At 38.1% G+C, this 25,003-nt stretch overlaps 1 protein-coding gene across 1 annotated transcript in view; it reads left to right on the top strand.

Moving 5' to 3' along the window:
• Nucleotides 1–25,003, top strand: part of NBEAL1 (neurobeachin-like 1) — a 204,259-nt gene that overhangs the window by 150,448 nt on the left and 28,808 nt on the right. The window contains exons 33-40 of the mRNA XM_011992490.1: nt 2,434–2,582; nt 3,519–3,652; nt 6,165–6,269; nt 8,377–8,472; nt 9,193–9,317; nt 11,659–11,799; nt 16,988–17,118; nt 19,896–20,005. Coding sequence (XP_011847880.1) covers nt 2,434–2,582; nt 3,519–3,652; nt 6,165–6,269; nt 8,377–8,472; nt 9,193–9,317; nt 11,659–11,799; nt 16,988–17,118; nt 19,896–20,005 — 991 coding nt within the window. The remainder of the gene's footprint in view (nt 1–2,433; nt 2,583–3,518; nt 3,653–6,164; nt 6,270–8,376; nt 8,473–9,192; nt 9,318–11,658; nt 11,800–16,987; nt 17,119–19,895; nt 20,006–25,003) is intronic.

The raw sequence follows: 25,003 nt of genomic DNA, 5'->3' as shown, positions 1-25,003 counted from the left end.
GTAGAGACGGGTTTCACCATGTTGGCCAGGCTGACCTCAAACTCCTGATCCCGTTTGCTCCCACCATGGCCACCCAAAGTGCTGGGATTACAGGTGTGAGCCACTGTGCCCCGCCTAATACTTAACTTTCTATGTTCGTAAAGCCACATATTCAGCCAAGAATGAGTAGCTATGTCCCAAATATATGATTTGTTTACATTATGAACTACACATGGTAAATCTTTCTTTGAAGCTTATTTTAATATTACAAATTGAGGGCCAGGCATGGTGGCCCTCAATTTGTCAGCACTTTGGGAGGCCGAGGTGGACAGATCACTTGAGTTCAGGAGCTCCAGACCAGCCTGGGCAACATGGCAAAATTCCGTCTCTACCAAAAATACAAAAAATTAGCTTGGCGTGGTGGTGTGCGCCTTTGTTCTCAGCTACTTGGGAGGCTGAAGTGGAAGGAATGCTTGAGCCTGGAAGGTGGACGTTACAATGAGGCAAGATTGCACCACTGCACTCCAGCCTGGGTGTCAGAGTGAGACCCCATCTCAAAAAATGGGTGTATTAAAAATTGACTAGATTCAGTAGTATTCTTTGGTGGCATAATCAGGATTTTTATTTATATTAATTCAGTAATTTTTTTAGATTTCCTTGATTATTTTCAGGGTACTGGGGAGGGGCAGTTATATAAGGAAATATCTTGGTAGATATTCAGTCAGCTTTTTAATTGGGATTTTTTTTTCTTTCTTTGATGACTAGTGAATTTAATGGATGTCAGACTAATTTTTTTACACTGAAGAACCAAAATACTTTTTGTCATCTAATATAAATAACTCTCAGACTATTTACTTTTTTAGGGTTACTCATTGCACTATTTATCACTGTAAATATTAGTATTTCAGTGTTTGGAAAAACATTGTTTCCAGTAATTATATTTTTAAAAAGAAAAGCTTAGTTTTAAACAAATGGTTGCAACATTACAAACTTAAATTGGTGATACAGAACTCCTCATGGAAACCCACTAAAAATAAAATTAGACTTAGTCATTGGTACCCCGGACGTGAGGCAGATATGAAATGTCTAGGACCAGAGAGTATCTGGCTTAAAAGATTTAGTTGAATAACATTCTGTGAGTGGTAGGAGCTCCCGTTTCTCTCTTTTTTTTTTTTTTTTTTTTTTTTTTTTTTTTTTGAGACGGAGTTGCACTCTTGTTGCCCATACTGGAGTGTAGTGGCATGATCTCAGCTCACCGCAACTCCATCTCCCAGGTTCAAGCGATTCTTTTGCCTCAGCCTCCTGAGTAGCTGGGATTACAGGCACGCACCAACACGCCTGGCTAATTTTGTATTTTTAGTAGAGACAGGGTTTCTCCATGTTGGTCAGGCTGGTCTTGACCTCCCGACCTCAGGTGATCTGCCCACCTCAGCCTCCCAAAGTGCTGGGATTACAGACGTGAGCCACTGCGCCCAGCCAGGAGCTCCTGTTTCTATCCTTGGCAGTTAAAGTCACCTAGGCCACCAAAAGACTGTCTCTTTCCAGTTAACTTCCTCCAGCAAATATAAGTAATATTCCTCCTAATATAAGGTGACTTCACTTTAAGTAAGGTATGGCAATAATAGCTCTTTGCATTATCTCCAGTTCCCTCGGTAAGGGGATGCTGTAATGGTGATGCTCTCTAGTTTTAGTTACTCTGGAAAGTCTTATTTTATAGTTTAAGATTCATATTTAGTACTTCTAATAATTATTTACAAACATCACTGCAATGCAGTCTTAGTCACAGATTCATGTATTTTGTGGGTCAATTCATGTCTCCCACAATATAGCTAAAATGACATGACCAATATTGCCTTATTTTTCGACTGTCCTCTGCTAGTTGTTTTACAGGGTCACTGTGTTTTATTATAATGGGTCGTATAAAATAAGGATGTAAAGCTTATTTTTAATGAAACTGAATCATTGAGTAATAAAAATATTTGGACACTGTTTAAGTAATTTGATATGCAGAATATTTCTTGAGGGTAGTTCAGATATTCTTTCCGGACATTAATTTGACAGATAAGTGATTTATATTTGAGGCCAGGCACGGTGACTCATGCATATTATCCCAGCACTTTGGAAGACCAAGGTGGATGGATCCCTTGAGCTCAGGAGATCAAAACCAGCCTGGGCAACATGGCAAAACCCCATCTCTACAAAAAATACAAAAATTAGCTGGGCATGGTGGCATGCACCTGTATTCCCAGCTACTTGGGTGGCTGAGGTGGGAGGATTGCTTGAGCCCAGGAGGCAGAGGTTGCGGTGATTGAGCTGACATTGTGCCACGGCAACAAGACCTTGTCTCAAAAAAAAGTAAAATCAGAGAGATTTATATTTAAATATGGTATTATTTTCTATTTAAGAAAAATAAGTGGTTAGATTTTTCTGTTTATCGGCTTTTTGTTTTTACAGTGATGAGAAAGAAGAACAGGATCAAAAAGAAAAATTGGTATTGATGGAAGACTGTGAACTCATTACAATAATTGATGTAATTCCTGGCAGATTAGAAATCACTACTCAACACATTTACTTCTATGATGGCAGCATTGAAAAAGAAGATGGTGAGGAGTTCTGGAAAAAATGATTTTTGCTGTTCAATAATTAAGTATCCAATTTATCAATCATGAATGAGAAGAACGCAGTAAGATAGAACTGTGTATCATGTAAAAGGAGAAATGGAAAGTCAGTATGGGGTTAAATTTGTTACCAAGTGGAAGGAAATGCTTTTTAAAAATTATCGATGCATTTTTAAGGGTTTGGCTAGAGGGAATTGCTATAAACTTAAGTTACAAAATCAGTGTTTATTATTATTATTATTTTTCGAGATGGAGTTTCGTTCTTTTTGCCCAGGCTGGAGTGCAATGGTGCAATCTTGATTCACTGAGCCCTCCGCCTCCCAGGTTCAAGCAATTCTCCTGCCTCAGCCTCCCAAGTAGCTGGGCTTACAGGCATGTGCCACCATGCCCTTCTAATTTTGTATTTTTTGTTGATAGAGACGGGGTTTCTCCATGTTGGTCAGGCTGGTCTCGAACTCCTGACCTCAGGTGATCTGCCCACCTCAGCCTCCCAAAGTGCTGGGATTACAGGTGTGAGCCACCACACGCATTTTATCATACCTTTGTCTTCATTTTATCTTCATTTTATCATACCTTTGTATGTGTACTTATTCCTATAGGCTTCTCATGTCATCTTTTATGTGATAATAAAAGAATGATTAAATCTAAGATACCAACATACAGAGAAAAGGAAAACTGTTTCTGAGGTGTATTCAGAATTATCTTGTATTCTAATGGGAAGGCAGTAGAATAGTTATAGAACTTTAAAATAGTTTTGAAAGAACCAGTTTAAATATCCAACACATTTAACAAATGGTTTATATAGTATAGAAATTGAATTCCTTTTTCCTAAAACCTTTTGTCAAGAACTAAAAGGTATTTTCTACATAGCATGAGTAACTTTATATGGTATCTCAGTCACAAGATTTCTTCTCTTTTCAGGAGTAGGTTTTGATTTCAAGTGGCCTCATTCTCAAATTCGAGAGATTCACCTCCGGCGTTACAACTTAAGAAGATCAGCCCTTGAGATTTTTCATGTTGACCAATCCAACTACTTTCTCAATTTCAAAAAAGAGGTATGTACTGTGGTTTCAGGAAATCCCAAAATACTGGCTTTAAATATGTTTCCAGCTAGTGAGCTCTAATGGAACTTTGGGCTGTATTCTTTTGTCAAGACGAAATGTTACAGGAAAAAATATATACTTTGGGGGCTAATCAGTGTATGAATTTTTGTTGAGATTTACTTATGTTTGAGTTTTGGGGAAGTTCAGCTTTTATATATATGGCTAGATAAAGTAGAATTTTTAGTGCCTCATTACATTCACTTGTGATGTAATATACAATATGTTAGCTATGAGTAGATTTAGTAAATTAGATTGGTTTCAAATTCAAAAATAATGAGGAATCTGTTTCTTCTAGGAATATAGTAAATTCTTAAGTAATGTAGGTTGTTAAGTGCATATGCTCTAAAGCCAGATTACCAGGGTCCAAGTACTGTCTCCACCACTAGCTGTGTAAGCTTGGGCTCGTTACTGAGAATGCTTGGGCCTGGCCTTCCTTCCCTCTCTCATTCACTTGAGGTCAGACATGTATTACAGTTTGACAGCTCTCCCCACCTTGCATAGGTCTGCCATTTTCTCTCGCAGGCATCTCCTCTAGTAAAATACTTGCATTTTAATTCTATCTTGGCATCTGCTTTTCAGAAGACTCACATTAGCACACACAATAACTAATTTTCCATTCTTCTGTGGAACCCAGGTTTACTTATTGATGATTTGATTAAGATGTTTAAAGACCATTCTTCTAGTTTTACAAAAGGAAGTCTTTTTACTGTTACAAGAAAGTTTTCCTTCATAGGAAAATACAAAGCATGTGTTTTATGGAAAGCTGTGTCATGTAATTAAACTAAGTCTGCCCCTGCTAAGTACTAGGTGTTTGTATAACTTTATTGTCTTTAAAGCTTATTTGTGTAAAGTATCTAATCTTTGTAACAACCATGACATTAAATGTGGCAAATTTGGCCAGACACAGTGGCTCACGTCTGTAATCCCAGCACTTTGGGAGGCCAAGGTGGGTGGATCACCTGAAGTCAGGAGTTCAAGACCACCCTGGCCAACATGGTGAAACCCTGTCTCTACTAATAATACAAAAATTAGCCAGTCGTGGTGGCACATAACCTGTAATCCCAGCTACCTGGGATGCTGAGGCAGGAGAATCACTTGAACCTGGGAGGCAGAGATTGCAGTGAGCCAAGATCACGCTATTGCACTCCAGCCTCAGCAACAAGAGTGAAACTCCATCTCCAAAATAAATAAATAAATAAATAAATAATAAGGCAGATTCTGGCTGGGTACGATAGCTCACACCTATAGTCCTAGCACTTTGGGAGGCCGAGGCGGCTGGATCACTTGAGGTCAAGAGTTTGAGACCAGCCTGCCCAACATGGTGAAACCCATCTCTACTAAAAATACAAAAATTAGCTGGGCACGGCGATGCACACCTATAATCCCAACTACTCGAGAGGCTGAGGTAGGAGAATTGCTTGAACTCTGGAGGCAGAGGTTACAGTGAACCGAGGTCATGCCCGTGCACTCTAGCCTGGGTGACAGAGCGAGACTCCATCTCAAAAAAAAAAAAAAAAAAAAAAAAGGCAAATTCCATTATTCCTTTTTTAATAGTTGAAGAAACTATAAGTGAATTTTATAACTTTGCATGTGTATAGCCCTGAATAATTCACAGTACTATAAGGATAGATACTATGTTTAATTTACAAATGAGACTCAGTAAATTAATTTATTTGTCAAGATGATTAGTAAATTGCAGAACTAAATTTGAAGTATACTTGAGCAAGTTTTCTAATTCAAAGTCTAATAATCCTTCCGTGATACACAATAACTTTTGTAAAACATACATGGCTTGATTTCAGCAAGTACAGTAGAGAAATTAAAACCATAATCTACTGTTTATATGAAATGTCCAGAACAGGCAAACCCATAGAGACAGAAATTAGATTAGTAGTTGTCAGGGAATGGGAAGGAGGCAGAATTGAGAAGTAGCTGTTTGTGACGATGGAATTTCTATTTGAGGTGATAAAAAATTTCTAAAGTTAGATAATGGTGATAGTCACACAACTGTTTGAATATAGTAAAAAAAAAAAGAAAACACTGGGGCCAGATGTGGTGGCTCACACATGTAATCCCAGCACTTTGGGAGCTTGAAGTGGGAGGATCGCTTGTTGCCCAGGAGTTTCAGATCAGCCTGGGCAACGTGGTGAAACTCCGTCTCTACAAAAAATACAAAAATAATTATCTGGGCACTGGGGGCACGCACCTATAGTCTCAGCTACTCAGGACGCTGAGATGGAGGTTCAACCTGAGCCCGGAGGTCCAGGCTGCAGCGAGCCAAGATCACACCACTGCACCCAGCCTGGGCGACAGCAACTGTCTCAACAAAACAAAACAAAACACACAACATTAAGTTGTATGCTTTAAAAGGGTGAATTGTCTCTCAGTACAGCTATTGTAACTACCATAATCTTCCAAGTTTGTCTTGATTCATTTTTAAAGTATAAAATGCTGTTTTTTATAGGTTAGAAACAAAATATATAGTAGACTGTTGTCACTTCGTTCTCCAAATAGTTACTATGGAAGCAGATCACCACAGGAGTTATTCAAAGCATCAGGATTGACACAGGTAGGAAATTGTAATAGTCTGTAATGAACTGTTCTGCTCTTCCTTTTAAATAAGACTTGACTTCTTCTGATTATTTTCGTTTGATTTTTACAACTACTGTTCTTCCATTCAGACTGATCTTTTGAATTATCTTTGAATCTTCCTTTGTTTCCCTCTCATAGACAGTGCCCCCCTGCCATCTCCTGTATCATTCAGTTCATGGGTATATCTGTCAATAATTTTCTTTTTAAAAAATAGGGCTGGGTGCAGTGGCTCACGCCTGTAGTCCCAGCACTTTGGGAGGCTGAGGCGGGCGGATCACCTGAGGTCAGGAGTTCAAGACCAGCCTGGCCAACATGGTGAAACCCTATCTCTACTGAAAAATACAAAAAGTAGCCAGGCGTGTTGGCAGGCACCTGTAATCCCAGCTACTCAGGAGGCTGAGGTGGGAGAATCGCTTGAACCAGGGAGGAGGAGGTTGTGGTGAGCTAAGATTCGAGCCACTGTACTATAGCCTGGGTGACAGAGCGAGACTCTGTCTCAAAAAATAATAGTAATAATAATAACATGGGTTTTAAAATCTTAATAATAAAAATAATCAATACATGAGGTTTAAACAAAAAAAAAGGAAAAAAGGGCCTGGAAAGGGCCAAAAATTGCCAATTCTCCTACCAGCCAAAGTGAATTAATGCTCTCATGAATTATATCCTTATTTATATCCCCGTATCACTTGGATCTGTGCTGCCAGCATGCAAAGGAAAGCCATTGTTTTGGCTTTCCAGGACTGTTCATAGTCTCTTAATCAGGGTCGTTGCCTCCTGGCTCTCTCCTTCCTCCCACATACACATTAATCTTTCTTAAGTGTTGCCCTTATTCAAGACCCATCAGCAATTCTTTAGTATTGCCAGTGAAAAAAGTTTTATTTAATAAAGTATATTTCCTGTTGCCTCTGCAGTAAACTTTATTCTTTAAGTGCTGATCCCTCCACTTGGCACTCAAGAACAATTGGGCTACACCTAAGTATCCTCTGAGGATAATTAATGTAATGTTTCACTAAAATAGTTGGGTAGTTTTAATATATCAAGATAGTATTTTTTTAATATGCATACTTATGAAAATTTCAATTTGTAACAAAAATTTCAAAGTGGAACAGTCCTTCTAAAATTCAAAATTTTAGGCCAGTTGCAGTGACTCACGCCTGTAATCCCAGCACTGAGGCAGGTGGATCACCTGAGGTCAAGAGTTCGAGACCAGCCTGACCAACATGGTGAAACCCCGTCTCTACTAAAAATACAAAAAATTAGCTGGGCGTGGTGGCAGGCACCTGTAATCCCAGCGACTCAGGAGGCTGAGGCAGGAGAATCACTTGAACCTTGGAGGCAGAGGTCGTAGTGAGCCAAGATCACGCCATTGCACTCCAGCCTGGGCAACAAGAGTGAAACTCTGCCTCCAAAATAAAAAAATCATTAAAAAATGAAATAATAAAATTTGAAATTTTAATCCACTTATTCTGGGCATGGTGGCTCATGCCTGTAAACCCAATGCTTTGGGAGGTCAAGCCAGGAACATCACTTGAGGCCCGGAGTTTAAGACCAGCCTGGGCAACAAAGCAAGACCTCATCTCTACAAATAGTTTAGAAAATTAGCCAGTGTAATAGGGCATACCTTTAGTCCTAGCTACTTGGGAGGCTAAGCCGGGTAGATTGCATGAGCCCAGGAGCTTGAGGCTGTAATGAGCTATGATTGCTTCACTTCTCTCCAACCTGGGTGACAAGAGTGAGACCATTTCTCTGAAAGAAATAAATAAAATAAAAATGTTAACGTATTCAAGTAAAATATTTAATTGAAGAAAAGACAAGTCTTTTTTTTTTTCTTTTCTTTTTTTGTTACGAAAGAATTTTTATCAAGACCTTCTAGACTGTGGTATAAGATTTATGTTGAATTTTCTGTTCGTTTTTTAGAGACGAATATTTTAAAAGAAGTAAATTTAGGAAACATATATTGATGTATCTCCCTGTTGTACTTTTTTTTTTTTTTAGCCCATTCTTGCTATTGTCAGTAATACCTACCAATGTCTAAGAGATGTAGATTTTTAAATTTTGATATTGCTCTTTTTTGTGCTGTCTAGAAATGGGTAAACAGAGAGATATCAAATTTTGACTACCTCATTCAAATAAATACAATGGCAGGACGAACCTATAATGACCTTGCACAGTATCCTGTGGTAAGTTTTGTATAAACCTTATAAATGTGGAATTGCCCTACATTTTTATAAATCACAGAAGTATATATATGATACTTATTTTTTATTTAAAAAGTATAAAAACCCTTTGGCCTTTCTGTATGTTTTCTACCCAGTTATTTTCAACAAGTATATAAGCATGAAAAGTAATTTAAGTAAAATCTTTTTTTCTTTCACTTCATGGAAAATATCCAATGGGGTCGGGTGCAGTGGCTCATACTTGTAGTTCCAGCACTTTGGGAGGCCAAGGTGGGTGGATCACCTGAGGTCAGAAGTTTGAGATGAGCCTAGCCAAGATGGTGAAACCCTGTCTCTACTAAAAATACAAAAATTAGCTGGGCATGGTGGTGCATACCTGTAATCCCAGCAACTTAGGAGGCTGAGGCAGGAGAATTGCTTGAACTCAGGAGGCAGAGGTTGCAGTGAGCTGAGATCATGACACTGCACTCCAGCCTGGGCGACAGAGCAGGACTTTGTCTCAAAAAAAAAAAAAGAAAAAGAAAGAAAGTAAAATATCCCAGTGGAATTATAGGAAATAATGCTTCTGGTTATTGAATTAAAGATGAGTGGATATTTACAACAGGGAAAAAATATTTTTAGAGACTATCCCTTTTTGTCTTTAGATAACCATTTGATATTAGATATGAGGATATTAGCTTCTCTAGGAAGGAATGTGTAAATTGTAAATTATGGCTCTTTTAGTTTCCCTGGATTTTACAAGATTATACTTCAGAAGAGTTGGACCTTAATAACCCTGCAGTATTTCGAGATCTTTCCAAACCAATTGGGGTAGTTAATGAAAAAAATGCCAAAGCTATGCGAGAAAAGTAAGTACTTCTTATTCCTTTTGAAAAATACACATTGCTTCTTTGAATTTGTATTGATTTTTTGCTATGGCCAACCAAAAATTTTTTTTTTACCGTACTGCTACTTTTGATAATCAGAGTCTGATAATTACTTCACTAAGTTTTCTTGAAAATATCTTGGTTGCCCTTCAGAAGTCTTGACTATATTTGTGTTGATTTCCCTTCATCACCAAATTTAAACTGATATTGCTCAGAATTTCTTTTTACCATGTAATAAGTATGTGCTAAACAGTAATAAATTCTTGAAATTTTTCTTCCCAGATGTTTCAAACTTTATAACTTAATAATCAAACATATTAAAGTATCTGTCTAATATAATATTTGGGTAGATATACAACTTATACTGATGTGTTTTCAGTAATAATGTGAATAAAGAAGAGTAGATGTGTGGCAGTTTAGAACATGTCATTTTGACAAGAAGAAGAAAATTTTATAGTTCTGTTTATGATCTACCCTGTCAACTTCTCACAGTTAATTTTTTCGAAGCAAGCTGCCCACAGGCAAAAGAGTAACCTGATTTTAATGTCCCTTTTTCTCCCTGTGAACTTAGGGGTGACTTTTGAGTTTTGAATTCTAATAATAAGGACAAAACTATTTTACAAATTAACTTAGTTATAGATTGATATGAAAGTAGATGGTACTTTTTTTTTCCTACTTTTTCTTTGCAACCTTCCCTAGGATTTTTACGATGTTTAATATTTGATTTGATTTGATTTACCAGTGGAACTTTGCTGGGTATATATGTATACCATCACTGCCATTAGTCAAACATTTTTTTCTGATAATAACCGAAAGAAGATTTTGTAATTTTTTTAAAACAGTGTTCTACAGGAAATACTCATATAAATAACTTATTTTATTGGTAATTAAAGATATAAGTTGTTTTACATTTTAGTGGTACATTTTTGCATAGATACAAATGGCTTTGAACTGAAAACTTTTTTATTCCCCTGAATATTAATGATTAGTATATAAAAGGAAATTGGCCCCAGCTTAATGAACCCATTACTATTTTGGTTTTTGAAATTCAGTGTTTATGGCCTACAAAAATCTTTTATTCTTAGTTGGATTTTATACACACTAATTCAGATGTCACCATTCAGACTAATTACACATGTATCAGTGATAGATCTTGAAGAATCACTATATATCTTTTGGTAATAATCTGGTTTAGGCCTTTTTCCTATCCACCATCCCTTTTTTATTTTACCTTTAGGTTTCTAGGTATTAATTTTCACAATTCTTGACTGGTTCTTCCTTTTTTTTTTTTTTTAATTTTTCCTGTTACCTTGGCCACAAAAGGATGTCTAATTATCACAGTGCTTTATACTGGCAGAAAACAAACAAACAAAAAAATACAAGGAAACAATCTTAAGTGTCTAAAAAGTAAAAAAATAGTTAAATCGTGGTACATCTATACAGTATTATGTACCTGTTAAAAATAGACTACTCAGTCATTTGGAAAGATCTCCTAGAAAATTGTTAAATAAAAAATATAAGTTATGAACAATATATATAGCACTTTTATGTAAAATAAAAATTTGTATATTTATACATTAGGATAGATAGATATTCACCAAAAAATTAGTGTTAGTTATCTCTGGGACATAGAATCATAGTTGATTTTAAGTTTCTTCTGTTTTAATTCTGTTTTCTAATTTTTCCTACAATGAACATGTATTATTATTGCATAATAAAAACTATTCCAGGCTGGGTACAGTGGCACACACCTGTAATCCCAGCACTTTGGGAGGCTGAGGCAGGCGGGTCACGAGGTCAGGAGATCGAGACCATCCTGGCTAACATGGTGAAACGCCGTCTCTACTAAAAATACAAAAACTTAGCTGGGTGTGGTGATGGGCACCTATAGTCCCAGCTACTCGGGAGGCTGAGGCAGGAGAATGGCGTGAACCTAGGAGGCGGATCTTTCAGTGAACCAAGATCATGCCATTGCACTCCAGCCTGGGCAACAGAGCGAGTCTCTGTCTCAAAAAAACAAATAAATAAAATAAAATAAATAAATAAAATAAAAACAAATAAAAACTATTCCAGAATTAGGTATTTATGATATTTTGTTGTTCAGAAAAAAGTATTAAGGAATAAAACTTTTTTCATTTGCTAGTATAGTATAATGATGATATGAATACAGAGTTTGATAATGAGGCATATGAATAAGGATGGACTTTTTAAAAACTCCATCAGAAATTTTGTGTTTGTGTTTTCAGAAATAAAATACAAACTTATGCCCCCTTATGTATTTTATTATTGTGGTTATAAAACTTTAGGATTTTTTTCCCCACAGATATGAAAATTTTGAGGATCCTATGGGAACTATTGATAAGTTTCACTATGGTACTCACTATTCAAATTCTGCAGGGGTCATGCACTATCTCATTCGTGTAGAACCATTCACCACCCTCCACATCCAACTTCAGAGTGGAAGGTATGTTTTCACTAAAAAAGCTTTTTTTTTATGACTATATGTTAGTGTTGAAAACTGTTTGCCTTTATGTCATGTGCTGTGTAACATGTCTTTTTTTATTCTCCTGTATTAAATTTTGATTCAGCTAAAAATAGATAAGCTAGTTTGAGAATGAGTCACTCAAACTGACTCACACAGTGACTTAAGGAGAATTCCTTTTTCAGTGTTATTCCAGTGTACCTTTGTGATTCTTACTGTTTTGAGGACTCTACCAGAGATTTATAATTAGATCTGATTTAGAGCTAAATCTAAGGCGTCACCGGAGAGTCAAACCAAGCCAATGCCTATGCCTGTGTAGTCCTAAAAATATGTATCATGAGGAATGGAAGGAGGAGCAATAAGAGACTCTTATATTATTGCAGCAGCTCAAACAAGTCTTTGTACCACTGTATTTACACTGTGGGTATTATATCTTACCTATGTTGTACATTTTCCTAATCCTAAGGAAACCAGCTTTTCCATGAATCTTCTGTTCCTCAATAAATCCTCCATATAGCTCCCTATTTATACATGTTTTGTCTCCATGTTGCCTTATTCTTTAACAACCATTTTGCCGTCCATACCCAATCCAGAGCTATGTAAATATTGCCTATTCTGTTCTCTTTCCATGTAGCTTTTATCTCTCACAGTTAGCCTGGGTTCCTTATTTCTGTCTATGTACAATGAGCCTTGGCTTTCAAGAAGAGACTCTGGCCCTAAGATCACTAAACATCCCCAGATTTTACATGTACCACGTAACCTTTGATGGTGACCTTTGAAGTATTATACAGTCTATTTTTGAAGCTTTGTAAAAATTCATTTTGTCATAAAATTACTAAAAGCTGAAAAGACCCAGTTATACTTTATTGCATCTTTTTTTTTTTTGAGATAGAGTCTCACTCCTTTACCCAAGCTGGAGTGCAGTGGTGCAGTCTCAGCTCACTGAGATGTGTGTGGTGTGGTGCGCCACCACACCCGGGTAATTTTTTTGTATATTTGGTAGAGATGGGATTTTGCCACATCGCACAGGCTGGTCTTGAACTCCTGATCTCAAGTGATCCACCCACCTTGGCTTCCCAAAGTTCTGGGAGTACAGGCGTGAACCACTGTGCCCTGCCATACCAGATTAATTTACAACCAAAAAGTGGAAACAAACCAGTGTCCATCTGCTGATAAATGAATAAATAAATGTGATATATCCATACAATGGAATATTATTGTTAAAGTATCGGATAGAAGATACTTTTCTCTTCATAAGATGCAATAAAGTAGGCCAGGTGTGGCAGCTCACACCTCTAATCCCAGGCCAAGGTGGGTGGATAACCTGAGGTCAGAATTTCGAGACCAGTCTGGCCTGGCCTGTTCAACATGGTGAAACCCCATCTCTACTAAAAATACAAAAAAATTAGCCAGGCATGGTGGTGCACGCCTGTAGTCCTAGCTACTCAGGAGACTGAGGCATGAGAATTGCTTGAACATGGGATGCAGAGGTTGCAGTGAGCTGAGATTGTGCCACTGCACTCCAGCCTGGGTGAAGGAGTGAAACTGTCTCAAAAAAAAAAAAAAAGATGCAATAAGGTATCACTGGGTCTTTTCAGCTTTTAATAATTTTATGACTAAATGATTTTTTACAAAGCTTCAAAAATAGATTGTGTAATACTTCAAAGGTCACCCTCAAGAAAGTAAAAACTGGCCAGACATGGTGGCTTATGCCTTTAATTCCCAACACTTGGGGAGGCCAGGTCAGGTGGATCACTTGAGCCCATCAGTTTGAGATCAACTTGGGCAAGAAGGCAAAACCCCATCTCTACAAAAAATAGAAAATTAGTCAGGTGTAGTGGTGTGCACCTGTAGTCCCAGCTACTTAGGAGGCTGAAGTGGGAGGATAGATTGAGCTCAGGAGGTCAAGGCTATAGTGAGCCATGATTGCACCGCTGTACTCCAGCCTGGGTGACACAGCAAAGCTCTGTCTCAAAAAAAAAAAAGAAATGAAAACTATATCTGATAAAGGACTTGTATATTTGTACCTAGAATATATAAAAAACCCTTACACTCAAGGTGAGGTGACACACACCTATAACTTCAGCTACTCAGGAGGCTGAGGCACAAGGATTGCTTGAGCCCAGGAGTTCAAGTTCAGCCTGGGCAACATAGAGAGACACCCATCTCTATTACAAAAAAAAAAAAGAGGGAGGGGGAAGAGCTCTTATATCTTAATAATAAAAGGACAACCCAATGAAAAAATAGACAAAGGATCTGAATAAACATTTCTTAAAAGGAGATATGCAAATGTTCAATAAACACATGAAAAGATGCTCAACAGCATGAGTCATCAGGGAAATTCAAATCAAAACCACAGCGAGATGCCACTTCATACCCATTATGATAGTTATAATAAAAAAGACAAATAATAACTAGTGCTGAAGAGCATGTGGAGAAATTGGAACCTTTATAAATTCTGCCAATGGGAATGTAAAATGGTGCAACTTTTGTGGAAAATACTCTGGCAGTTCCTCAAAAGGTTAAATATAGAGGGCTGGGTGTGGTGGCTCACACCTGTAATCCCAGCACATTGGGAGACTGAGGTGGGCAAATCACTTGAGGTCTGGCATTCAAGACCAGGCTGGCAAACATGGTAAAACCCTGTCTCTACTAAAAATACAAAAATTTTCTGGGCATGGTGGCGGGTGCCTGTAATCCTAGCTACTCTGGAGGCTGAGGCAGGAGAATTGCCTGAACCCGGGAGGCAGACGTCGCAATGAGCCGAGATCATGTCACTGCACTCCAGCCTGGGAGACAGAGCAAGACGCCATCTCAAAAAAAAAAAAAGAAAAAAGAAAAATTAAATATAGAATTGCTGTATAACCTAAAAATTCCACTTCTATATACATACCTAAGATAATTGAAGACATGTATTCACACAAAAATTTGTACATAAATGTTCATACCAGCCTTTTTTTTTTTTTTTTTTTTTTTTTGATTCAGAGTCTTGCTCTGTCACCCAGGCTGGAGTGCAGTGGCTCAGTTTCAGCTAACTGCAAACTTCATCTTCCAGGCTCAAGTGATTCTCCTGCCTCAGCCTCCAAAGTAGCTGGGACTATAGGTGTGCGCCACCACACTCAAGTAATTTTTTTGTATTTTTGGTAGAGACGGGGTTTTGCCATATTGCCCAGTCTGGTCGTGAACTCCTGATATCAAGTGATCTGCCCACCTCGGCCTCCCAAAGTGCTGGGATTACAGGCATGAACCACCTAGCCGGGCCATGCCAGTATAATTTATAACCAAAAAGTAGAAACAAACCAGTGTTCATCTACTGATAAATGAATCATGTGATATATCCATACAGTGTGGAATATTATTTGGCCATGAATGAATTCAAGGAATGAAGTATTGATACATGCTATAATATGGATGAACCTTGAAAACACTATGCCAAGTGAAATAAGCCAGAGACAAAAGGGCACATATTACATGACTTACATGAAACGTCCAAAATAGACAGACCGTCAGACTAGGCAAAATGAATTAAAAATAGGCATAGAGATATAAGGTACGTTAGCAGTCTCCAAGGGTGGGAGTAGGGTGAATGGACAGTGACTGCTAATAGGTACATTTCTTCTTGGAGTGATGAGAATGTTGTAAAATTCATTGTGATGATAGTTGCACAACTATGAATATACTGAATTAAACCCTTGAATTATCCACTTAAAACAAGCAATTTATGTGATATGTTAATTTTATCTCAAAACTATACCTCTTCTTGAATATACTATATACTATAATGTTTTAGATGGTCTGATATCTATAATTAAATTATAATTAAATTCGAAATTCTGCTAAGATCAACTCTGCCTCAGACCAAGATTAAATAGGTGTAAAAAACAACAGACAAATTGGTCATTAATGTCACTTTTTTTCCTTGTGCATAGCCTTACCTTAGACTCAAGGCCATTAAATACTTAATAAATCCAGGAAAACAATATCAAATGAAATAAAACAGAAGGGATTTATACTGTTATTTTATTAGGGAAAGCATAATACAATTGCAGCATATCCACTTGAGCTTCATTCACCTACTGTAGACGCAGTGCCCATATTAAATTTAAATAAATAAAATTAAGCCAGAAGCAGGCCTGGGCTTCTTAGTCCCAGCTACTTGGAAGGCTGAGGTGGGAGAATCTCTTGAGGCCAGGAGTTTTAACACTGCAGCACATTATGATGGTGCCTGTGAATAGCCACTGCACTCCAGCCTGGGCAACATAGTGAGACCCTCATCTCTAAAATAAGTAAATACATAAAATTAATTAATTTAAAAATAATATTAAAATAAGACAATAGATTATGCAAGTAAAACATAAAAGCTTTAGCCACAGAGCTATTTCCCTAACTCACTCTCTGGTTTTAAGCAGAAGAGTTTGTAAAAATATTTACATATCAGTGATTAAATCAGCATCATTCCTATAGATCTATTAACCAAGTATATTGATACTATAATGTTTATAATCATATTTATACTCTGTGATTTTCAAATATTGAAATAACATTCACTTTCTATAATAAATTTTATTCAGCAGCCTTTTTTTTTTTTTTTTTGAGAAAGAGTCTTGCTCTGTCGGCCAGGCTGGAGTGCAGTGGCACGATCTCGGCTCACTGCAACCTCCACCTCCCAGGCTCAAGCAATTCTCTTGGCTCAGCCTCCCGAGTGGCTGGGATTACAGGTGTGTGCTACCACCCCCAGCTAATTTTTGTATTTTTAATAGAGACAGGATTTCACCATGTTGGCCAGGCTGGTCTTGAATTCCTGACCTGAGGTAATCTGCCCACCTCGGCCTCCCAAAGTGCTGGGATTATAGGTGTGAGCCACCGCGCCCGGCCCTAAAAAGACTCTTAAGATTATATTTAATTTATGTGAAATTTTTCTCCAGTGTGATTTGGTTTTCGACTAGTTCAACTAAGGTGCTACTGGTGATTAAAATTAGAGTATTTAGTTCCTGACAACTATGAGATTATCATAATAAGGAGAGTAAATTGTGTGTGTAGGCATTAAAGAGGAAGATTTAGAAAACAGTACCTCTAATCATTAGGAACCCTGAAGGGAATCTAAAAGTTTTGTTTCATGTCTTGTTGATTTCATTCAATATTTACATTCTCCTTTAATTTCTACATGCAGGTTTGACTGTGCAGATCGGCAGTTCCATTCTGTTCCTGCAACCTGGCAAGCTCTCATGGATAATCCATATGATGTGAAAGAACTTATTCCTGAATTCTTCTATTTCCCAGAGTTTTTGGAAAATCAAAATCGTAAGAAATAGGGGATTAAAAGTTTGACTAGCAGGTCCCAATGGACGAGCCTCAAAAATGTCTTTCAGGACATTTTTATAATATCCTGTAGATTATTTAAGATTCATTCTGTCTATGGATTACTTAGTGACAGGGCTGAACTAACGGTATGAGTCTTACCTTCCAGGGAAGTGCTATAGGGAACTAAGCTAAAGGGGTCAAATTTGAATCATTAAGAGAATTTATCAGACTATAGTGTACAGTGTTTACTAGGGAAGCAAAAATGACCATGTGCTATTTCAGCTATATATACCACTTAGGTTAAAAGTGTTTGAGTTAGATAAGGTGAGTATTTAGACTAACCATCAGCTGACTACAGGTCTATTAACCAACTCCATGGGCAAACTCATGTCTTTATATATACAGTTTCACTGGACCACAACCAGCCAATTCCTTTTTTTTTTTTTTTTTTTTTTGAGACAGGGTCTCGCTTTTTCCTTAGGCTGCAATGCAGTGCCGTGATCACTACTCACTGCAGCCTGGACCTCCTGGGCTCAAGCAATCCTCTCAGCTCAGCCTCCTGAGTAGCTGGGACTATAGGTGTGCACCACCATGCCCGCATTTATTTTTGGAGAGATGGAGTCTCACTTTGTTGTCCAGGCTGGTCTTGAACTCCTGGGCTCAAGTGATCCTTCCACCTCGGCCTCCCAAAATGCTTGGATTACAGGTGTGAGTCACCATGCCCGGCCAGCCAATTCATTTTTGTATCATAGAAGGTTACTTTCAAAGTAAGCATATCAGCAGATTTGAGTAGTTGCAGCAGATATGATATCACTCACAAAGCCAAAAATATTTATTCTTTGACCTTTTATAGGAAAAGTTTGGTAACTCCTGATTTAGAGCATGCAAGAGTAGGCAAATTAAAATGACAGGATATAAGTTACTATAATATTTGAAAATTTATGTTTTTGAAGTAGAGAAGTATGGAGTTAAATATTAATACATTTTTAAATGTCCAAATTCTTTTCCTGTGAGGTAGTTTTACATTTACTTTTAAGTACAAATAAGGAAAATAGCAATATTTTTACTATTGGTGTTCTTTCGGGAGGTTCCACAATGTTAAAGAGTTATTGCCAACTTTTTTCCCTGCCCTAACATGTAGTGTTAATGTTTGACCCTTCGTTTATTCAGTACAATTATTTTTCATACTGAGGAGAACATATCCAGGGCTTAATGTCACTTTGTGTACTCTGGAACAGGCTGTTGGAGGCAGGGCGTCACAGTAAGGCAGTCAAAATTGGTGACTTTCAGAAAATGAGGTAAATCTGTTGTCTGAGTCTGATCCTAAACTCTCAGTCAGCTGTTGGACTGGATTATCCTAAAGCAGAGTATCTAGAATAGGAGGGATGAGCAGACTACATTTGGATAGAGAACTTAAGGTACTCTTTAACAATTTATGTGAGAGTTAGTTGCTATCTTTAGCACCATTGTCTTGATGGCCTCCACTTCTAACTATACATTGCCTCTTTGAGGTGAGCTGTTTGGCAGAAAGTAAATATATCAATTAGAATGCCTTTAAGAGTAAAAAATTTAAAAACAAAGAAAAACAGAATGCCTTTAGGAAAAAATTTTAATAAAACCAGCTCAAAATTGTGCAAACAAGGAAATTTTAGTGTTTCCCATAATAAAATTCCTGAGGTATGGAAATTTCAGATAGCTTAGCATCATCAGCGCTAACTTTTTTTCTGTATTTTCACTGTGCCATTCTGAGTATTTTGACTTTGGCTAGTTCCTCTTATGGTCACAAATGCCTAACGCAGTTTTAGGCATCATAGGCAGATTCAACAATATCTTAGAAATAAGTGAGGCTGTTAATCCATTGTGTCCTTTCTTAAGAGTGAAAAACTCTTCCTCATAACTTCTCATTCTCCAGAACTGGGTCATATACCAACCCCTAGACCAGTCACCTGGAATGGGCATGAAATATAGGGCAGAGATGGACACTTGAATGAAATAAAGGTTCTGCTAGCAAATAAAAAGGGGGAATGACTATCAGGTGGGCAACAAATAATATCTGCTACACTGTGATGGGTTTAACATAAAACCAAAGGCACTGTGCATCCTGTCATTTTATGACATTTAAATTCCTCTCCAACTTGTGATACACTAGTATTTTAAGGCAGCACACTGGTATTTTAAGGCCTTCTTTTTTAAAGGTCTTTTGTGTTAACAGTCCCCCTTCTACCCCGCCACGTTGTATAAACAAAAAAAAAACCCTCATATTTGGGGAAATTTTATCAAAATGCCATGTTCTAACCATATGAGCAGATCTTTATTATGCAAGTATCTTTTTAGAATAGTGGTATGTAAATATGTTATTCTTCATCAGACAAATATAACTGTTCTAGTGAGTGAGTTTAAGGTATGAGTTACACCAAAAAGCTTTAAGGAGCTGTATTTTGTAAGTGTACTATTAGACGGACTGTGTCCCTCTCATTATTTTAAGTGTGAGAAGAAAACTTAGTTTTTCATTTTGGTCAGATTAAAATAAGGGTTGTAGCTATAGTTTCCCCCACTTTTCTTGCTTAACAACTTAATTCTTACTCTAATTTACATTATAATAGCTAATTTAAAACTAGTTATTTTTGTTTTTAAATTAACCGGTATGTACTCCAATAGATAAGAATTTTAAAAGAAAAAAAATGTTTTGCGTGGGAATGTGCCCTTATTATTGTTTGTTTTACTTTGTTTATTATAATCTACAATGATTTGATACAGTTTCTTTTTACATGTCTTAGAATTTAACTTGGGTCGTCTACAAGTTTCCAGAGAATTAGTAAATGATGTCATTCTCCCCAAATGGGCTAAATCAGCTGAAGATTTCATCTATAAACATAGGAAAGCTTTGGTGAGACTTTTGCATTTAGTTATTAGACAGAATAATAAGATAAAAGATGTGTTTTCCAGGGGATGGGATAATCTGACTTAATTATTTTTCTAGATTAATTTGTAATTTATTATATAAGCTGACTTTAGAAAGTACAATATGGTAATTTATTTTGAGGCTATGAATCTTCTGATATAGTGAGACTGTAGTATAGTACCATGAAAATATATATATATATAGCAAAATATTAAACATTTCAGCTCTGTAAAATGTCCATCTGCTGTATATGTAAATGTTCCAGACACCAAGCTGGTGTGGTTTGGCGTTTTACAGTTTTCACATTTATTTTAAGTCTAACAAGGATGAGTACATTTTTGTTTTCTCTGAAGGATTTCACTAAGCTTCTAAAAGAAAGGCATCTAAGCCAAGCACAGTGGCTCACACCTGTAATCCTAGCACTTTTGGAGACCAAGGAGGCCAAGGCCTCACCTGAGGTCAGGAGTTCAGAGATCAGCCTGGCCAACATGGTGAAACTTCATCATGGTGAAACTAAAGATAAAAAAATTAGCCAGGCGTGGTGGCGCATGCCTATAATCCCAGCTACTCAGGAGGCTGAGGCAGGAGAATCACTTGAACCCACAAGGCAGAGATTGCAGTGAGCTGAGATCACGCCATTGCATTCCAGCCCAGGTGACAGGAATGCAATGGCCCGGGTGACAGGAATGCAATTTTTTTTGAGACTCTGTCTCAAAAAAAAAAGAAAAAGGCAGCTAAACCTTAAATGCCACTTTAAAAAATGTATGGCTGGACACAGTGGCTCATGCCTCTAATCCCAGCACTGTGGCAGGCCAAGGCGGGCAGATCACCTGAGGTCAGGAATTTGCAACCAGCCTGGCCAACATGGCGAAACCCCATCTCTACTAAAAATACAAAAATTAACTGGGTGTGGTGGCGGGTGCCTGTAATCCCAGCTACTCAGGAGGCTGAGGTAGGAGAATCTCTTGAACCCAGGAGGCGGAGGTTGCAGTGAGCTGAGATCACACCACTGGACTCCAGCCTGGGAGACAGAGCGAGACTCCATCTCAAAAAATAATAATAATAAAGTATTAGTTTTTAGTTAAATTTCCTAATTTGGAATTGAAGGACTAGTGAGGGTTAGTTTAACATTGATATTGTGTTGCTATCTTGCAGATGATATTGATGGCTCCACTTTTCCCCACAGTAGCCCACTTTATTCTCTACCTAAGCTGAAATGTTGGAGGACTCTGAAAATAATTAAGCCAGTACTTGGAAACATTTTTTATCATTATGTATTTATAAAATAAGCATATATTTATAAAATTCAGAATTCAGTTATACTATTTGTAAGCCTTAACCCTATGCATGAATAAGGAATTTAGAAAAAATTTAAAAAAGCAAAAATGAGTTTAGCCAAGTGTGGGTGGTGTGCACCTGTAGTCCCAGCTACTTGGGAGGCTGCAATGAGAGGATCACTTGAGCCCAGGAGTTTGAGACCAGCCCGGGCAATATAGCAAGACCCTGTCTCTTCAAAAAAAAAAAAAAAAAAGACTTATTTGCGAATGAATGATGAACTGTAGTCTGATAATACTTGTGCCCTGGTGAACCATTAGGGGCCAGAGATGTACCCAGGAAGGCAAAGGTTTTTAAAGGTAGAATGAGGAAGGTTACATAAGTTGTTTTGAAACAATTATCCTTGACCACAAGGATTAATAACAAGGATGGCATTATTCCAAGGTTTAACAGGCAGTTGCTGGGCAGACATCCTCGCAGAAGTATTCTTGGTGTATGGTTGTGGTTTTCAGAGTGTCTTTGTGATAGTCTTTATTATAGGTATGTATGCATAAGAGCCCCTCCTTTATGGCCTCTCCACTAGATTTTGTTAGGTTTTGGCATAAGGGACTCCATTTTTATCCATACAGCTTTCACAACCCTATTAATAAGATATTAGAATTATATATTTCAGTTATGTATTACTGAGTAATAAACTGTTCCAGAATTCAGTGGCTTAAAAGTATAGCCATTTTAGGGGAAGGATAGCGTTAGGAGAAATACCTAATGTAGATGACGGGTTGTTGGGTGCAACAAACCACCATGGCACATGTATACCTACATAACAAACCTGCATGTTCTGCACGTGTATCCCAGAACTTAAAGTATAACCATTTAAAAAAAAAAGTATAGCCATTTTATCATCATCTCTCACAGTTTAGTGGGTTAGCTGGCCTCAACTGAGGAATTCTGCTCTTGCTTGAAGTTCTTGTGCAGTTAGTTACAGTCATGTGGCAGCTGGGATTGGAGTCATCTGAAGGCTGCATTGAAACAGTAGGATGCTAGCTTTTTTGCCTCTCCATGTAATCTCAGGATATCTCCTCTCCAGCTGGGTAGTGAGACTCCTCACCTGGCAGCTAAGTGCTCTCCAAAAGTGGAAACTTCCACTATTTCTTCATAGCATCACTTCTGCCACTTTATAATGTTTAAACAGTAACAGTATCAATGCCAGATTGAAGAGGAGGGAAATTGAGCTCCATCTCTCAATGCTAAGAGTGAGAAAGAATTTGTAGCTATATTTTTGTTGTTGTTGTTGTTGTTCTGAGACAGGGTCTCACTCTGTCGCCCAGGCTGGAGTGCAGTGGCATGATCTCAGCTCACTGCACGCTCTGTGTCCCAGATTCATGCCATTCTCCTGCCTCAGCCTCCCGAGTAGCTGGGGCTACAGGTGCCCACCACCACGCCTGGCTAATTTTTTGTATTTTTAGTAGAGATTGGGTTTCACCGTGTTGGCCAGGATGGTCTCAGTCTCCTGACCTCGTGATCCACATGCCTCAGCCTCCCATAGTGCTGGGATTACAAGCATGAGCCACTGCACCTGGCAAGAATTTGTAGCTATCTTTAATCAACATATATTCTGCCCTCTGGTCAAAAATTATTTTACTCCTACATGCAAAATATATTCACTTCCTCTCAAGACACCCTTCCCCTAAAACCCTCATCTCATTAAGGAAGGAATTGGCAAATTGTTTCTGTAAAGGGACAGATAGTAAATTTTTTGCCTTCGTTGGTCATAAGATCTATGTTGCAGCTACTCAGTTCTGCCGTTGTACTGCAAAAACAAATGGATGTAGCTGTGTTCTACTACTAATCTACAAATCTGGCAGCAACTCAGATTTGACCCACAGACAGTAGTTTGCTATTCCACATTAAGGCTTGAGGCCTAAAATTCAGGATCTCATTATCTAAGTCAAGTCTGTGTGTGGATGAAATTACTCAGATGTGGCTCCTCTTGGATCTGAAGCCTGAACTAAAGAGGCAAGTTATCTGCCCCCATGTAACAACAGTGGTATGAAAGGATAAGAGAACTTTTAACAGACACTCCCGTTCAAAAGGAGGAGGAAAACAGGAGGCTTCTAGCAGTCACAAATACAAATACTGGCTTATAGCAATTCAGAATTCCAGTAAGGACATGCTCTCAGATCTTCTATTAGGGTCCAGTCCTGTTTCCTGAGAGGGGTGCTCAGTGGCTCTTGGTTCTACCTTTGAGCTTTGGCCTCTCACTAAGTCATTCTTTTTATTCCATTTAAAACAAAAGCAAAAACAAAACTTCGTTTACGTGAGTGTTTTTGTCAGCCTCTTTCCTAACCACAGTGAATTGAAAGCCAAAGATCTCTCTTCTTTTTTAAGCAGTTTCTCTCTTTTACTCTAAACTAGTCTAATTCCATTTAAAACCTTATAGGTTTCTTATGTGTCAGGTCTATTGGACAAAAGCCATTCAACATTACTTTACAAAACAGTCCCTTCTCTACTTTGGGTTGGATGGGTGGCTACTATGGAAAAATGCTCTTAAGATTCTTAGACACTCTATTTTCTAGTTGAGTGGGTCTGTGGGGTACAACCTTAAATCTTTCTGAGGTTCCAACAGATTATTTTACAGCCAAACACTTGAACTAAACTTTTATCCAAGACCATATTTTACCGGTGACATTCTGATTTGATAGTTGCCTTAGGCAATTTCTCATTTCGAGAGTCTTTGCCCTCTAGAGATCCTGGGACTGAGAAATGTCCCCCGGCTAGAGTGCAGTGACATTATCACAACTCACTTCAGCCATGTCCTCCTGGGCTCAAGTGATCCTCCCACCTCAGCCTCCTGAGTAGCTGGGACTATAGGTGCATACCACCATTCCCAGCTAATTTTTTGTAGCAGAAGGGGGGTTTCGCCATGTTGCCCAGGCTGGTCTGGAACTCCTGGGCTCAAGCGATCCACCTGCTTTGCCCTCCCAAAGTGCTGGGATAACAGACATGAGCCACCATGCCTGGCTCTTGCAATGGTTTTATTTTTGAATCCAGCAATATCTGGCTTTTTTATGTTTTCTTTAAATTGTGCTTAAAAATCAAATAGTTCACTTTTGGCTGGGCGTGGTGGCCCACACCTGTAATCCCAGCACTTCGGAAGGCCAAGGCAGGTGGATCACCTGAGGTCAGGAGTTCGAGATCAGTCTGGCCAACATGTTAAAACCCCATCTCTACTGAAAATACAAAAAATTAGCTGGGTGTGGTAGCAGGCACCTGTAATCCCAACTTACTTAGGAGGCTGAGGCAGTAGAATCTCTTGAACCTCTGGGAGGCGGAGGTTGCAGTGAGCCAAGATCACGCCACTGCACTCCAACCTGGGTGACAGAGCAAGAGATTCCGTCCCCCCCCACAAAAAAATCAAATAGTTCACTTTTTAACCCATCTTACTCCTCTCATACTTTATCATAGGCGCCTGAAGGAAGCCAAATGGTACTTAAAATGTTCTGTTTGGAAGTCTATACACCCAAATTCATGAGTTCATTCTTTCTTTCATATAACTAAAACATGAGTCCCGTTTTCTCCTGTCTCCAATAACAATTTCCTCACTGTCTTTCAAGTTATCACTAGTAATTTCCAGGAGGTCTCTACCTGCCACCCTGTCCTCCTCTTAGTAAGTGGTTACTGTGAGGGAGAGAATGATTTGCAGCCATT

The sequence above is a fragment of the Mandrillus leucophaeus genome, unplaced genomic scaffold (genome assembly GCF_000951045.1).
Source record: "Mandrillus leucophaeus isolate KB7577 unplaced genomic scaffold, Mleu.le_1.0 Scaffold411, whole genome shotgun sequence".
In the NCBI taxonomy this organism is placed as follows: Eukaryota; Metazoa; Chordata; class Mammalia; order Primates; family Cercopithecidae; genus Mandrillus; species Mandrillus leucophaeus.
This window is presented reverse-complemented; position numbering and strand designations above follow the sequence as displayed.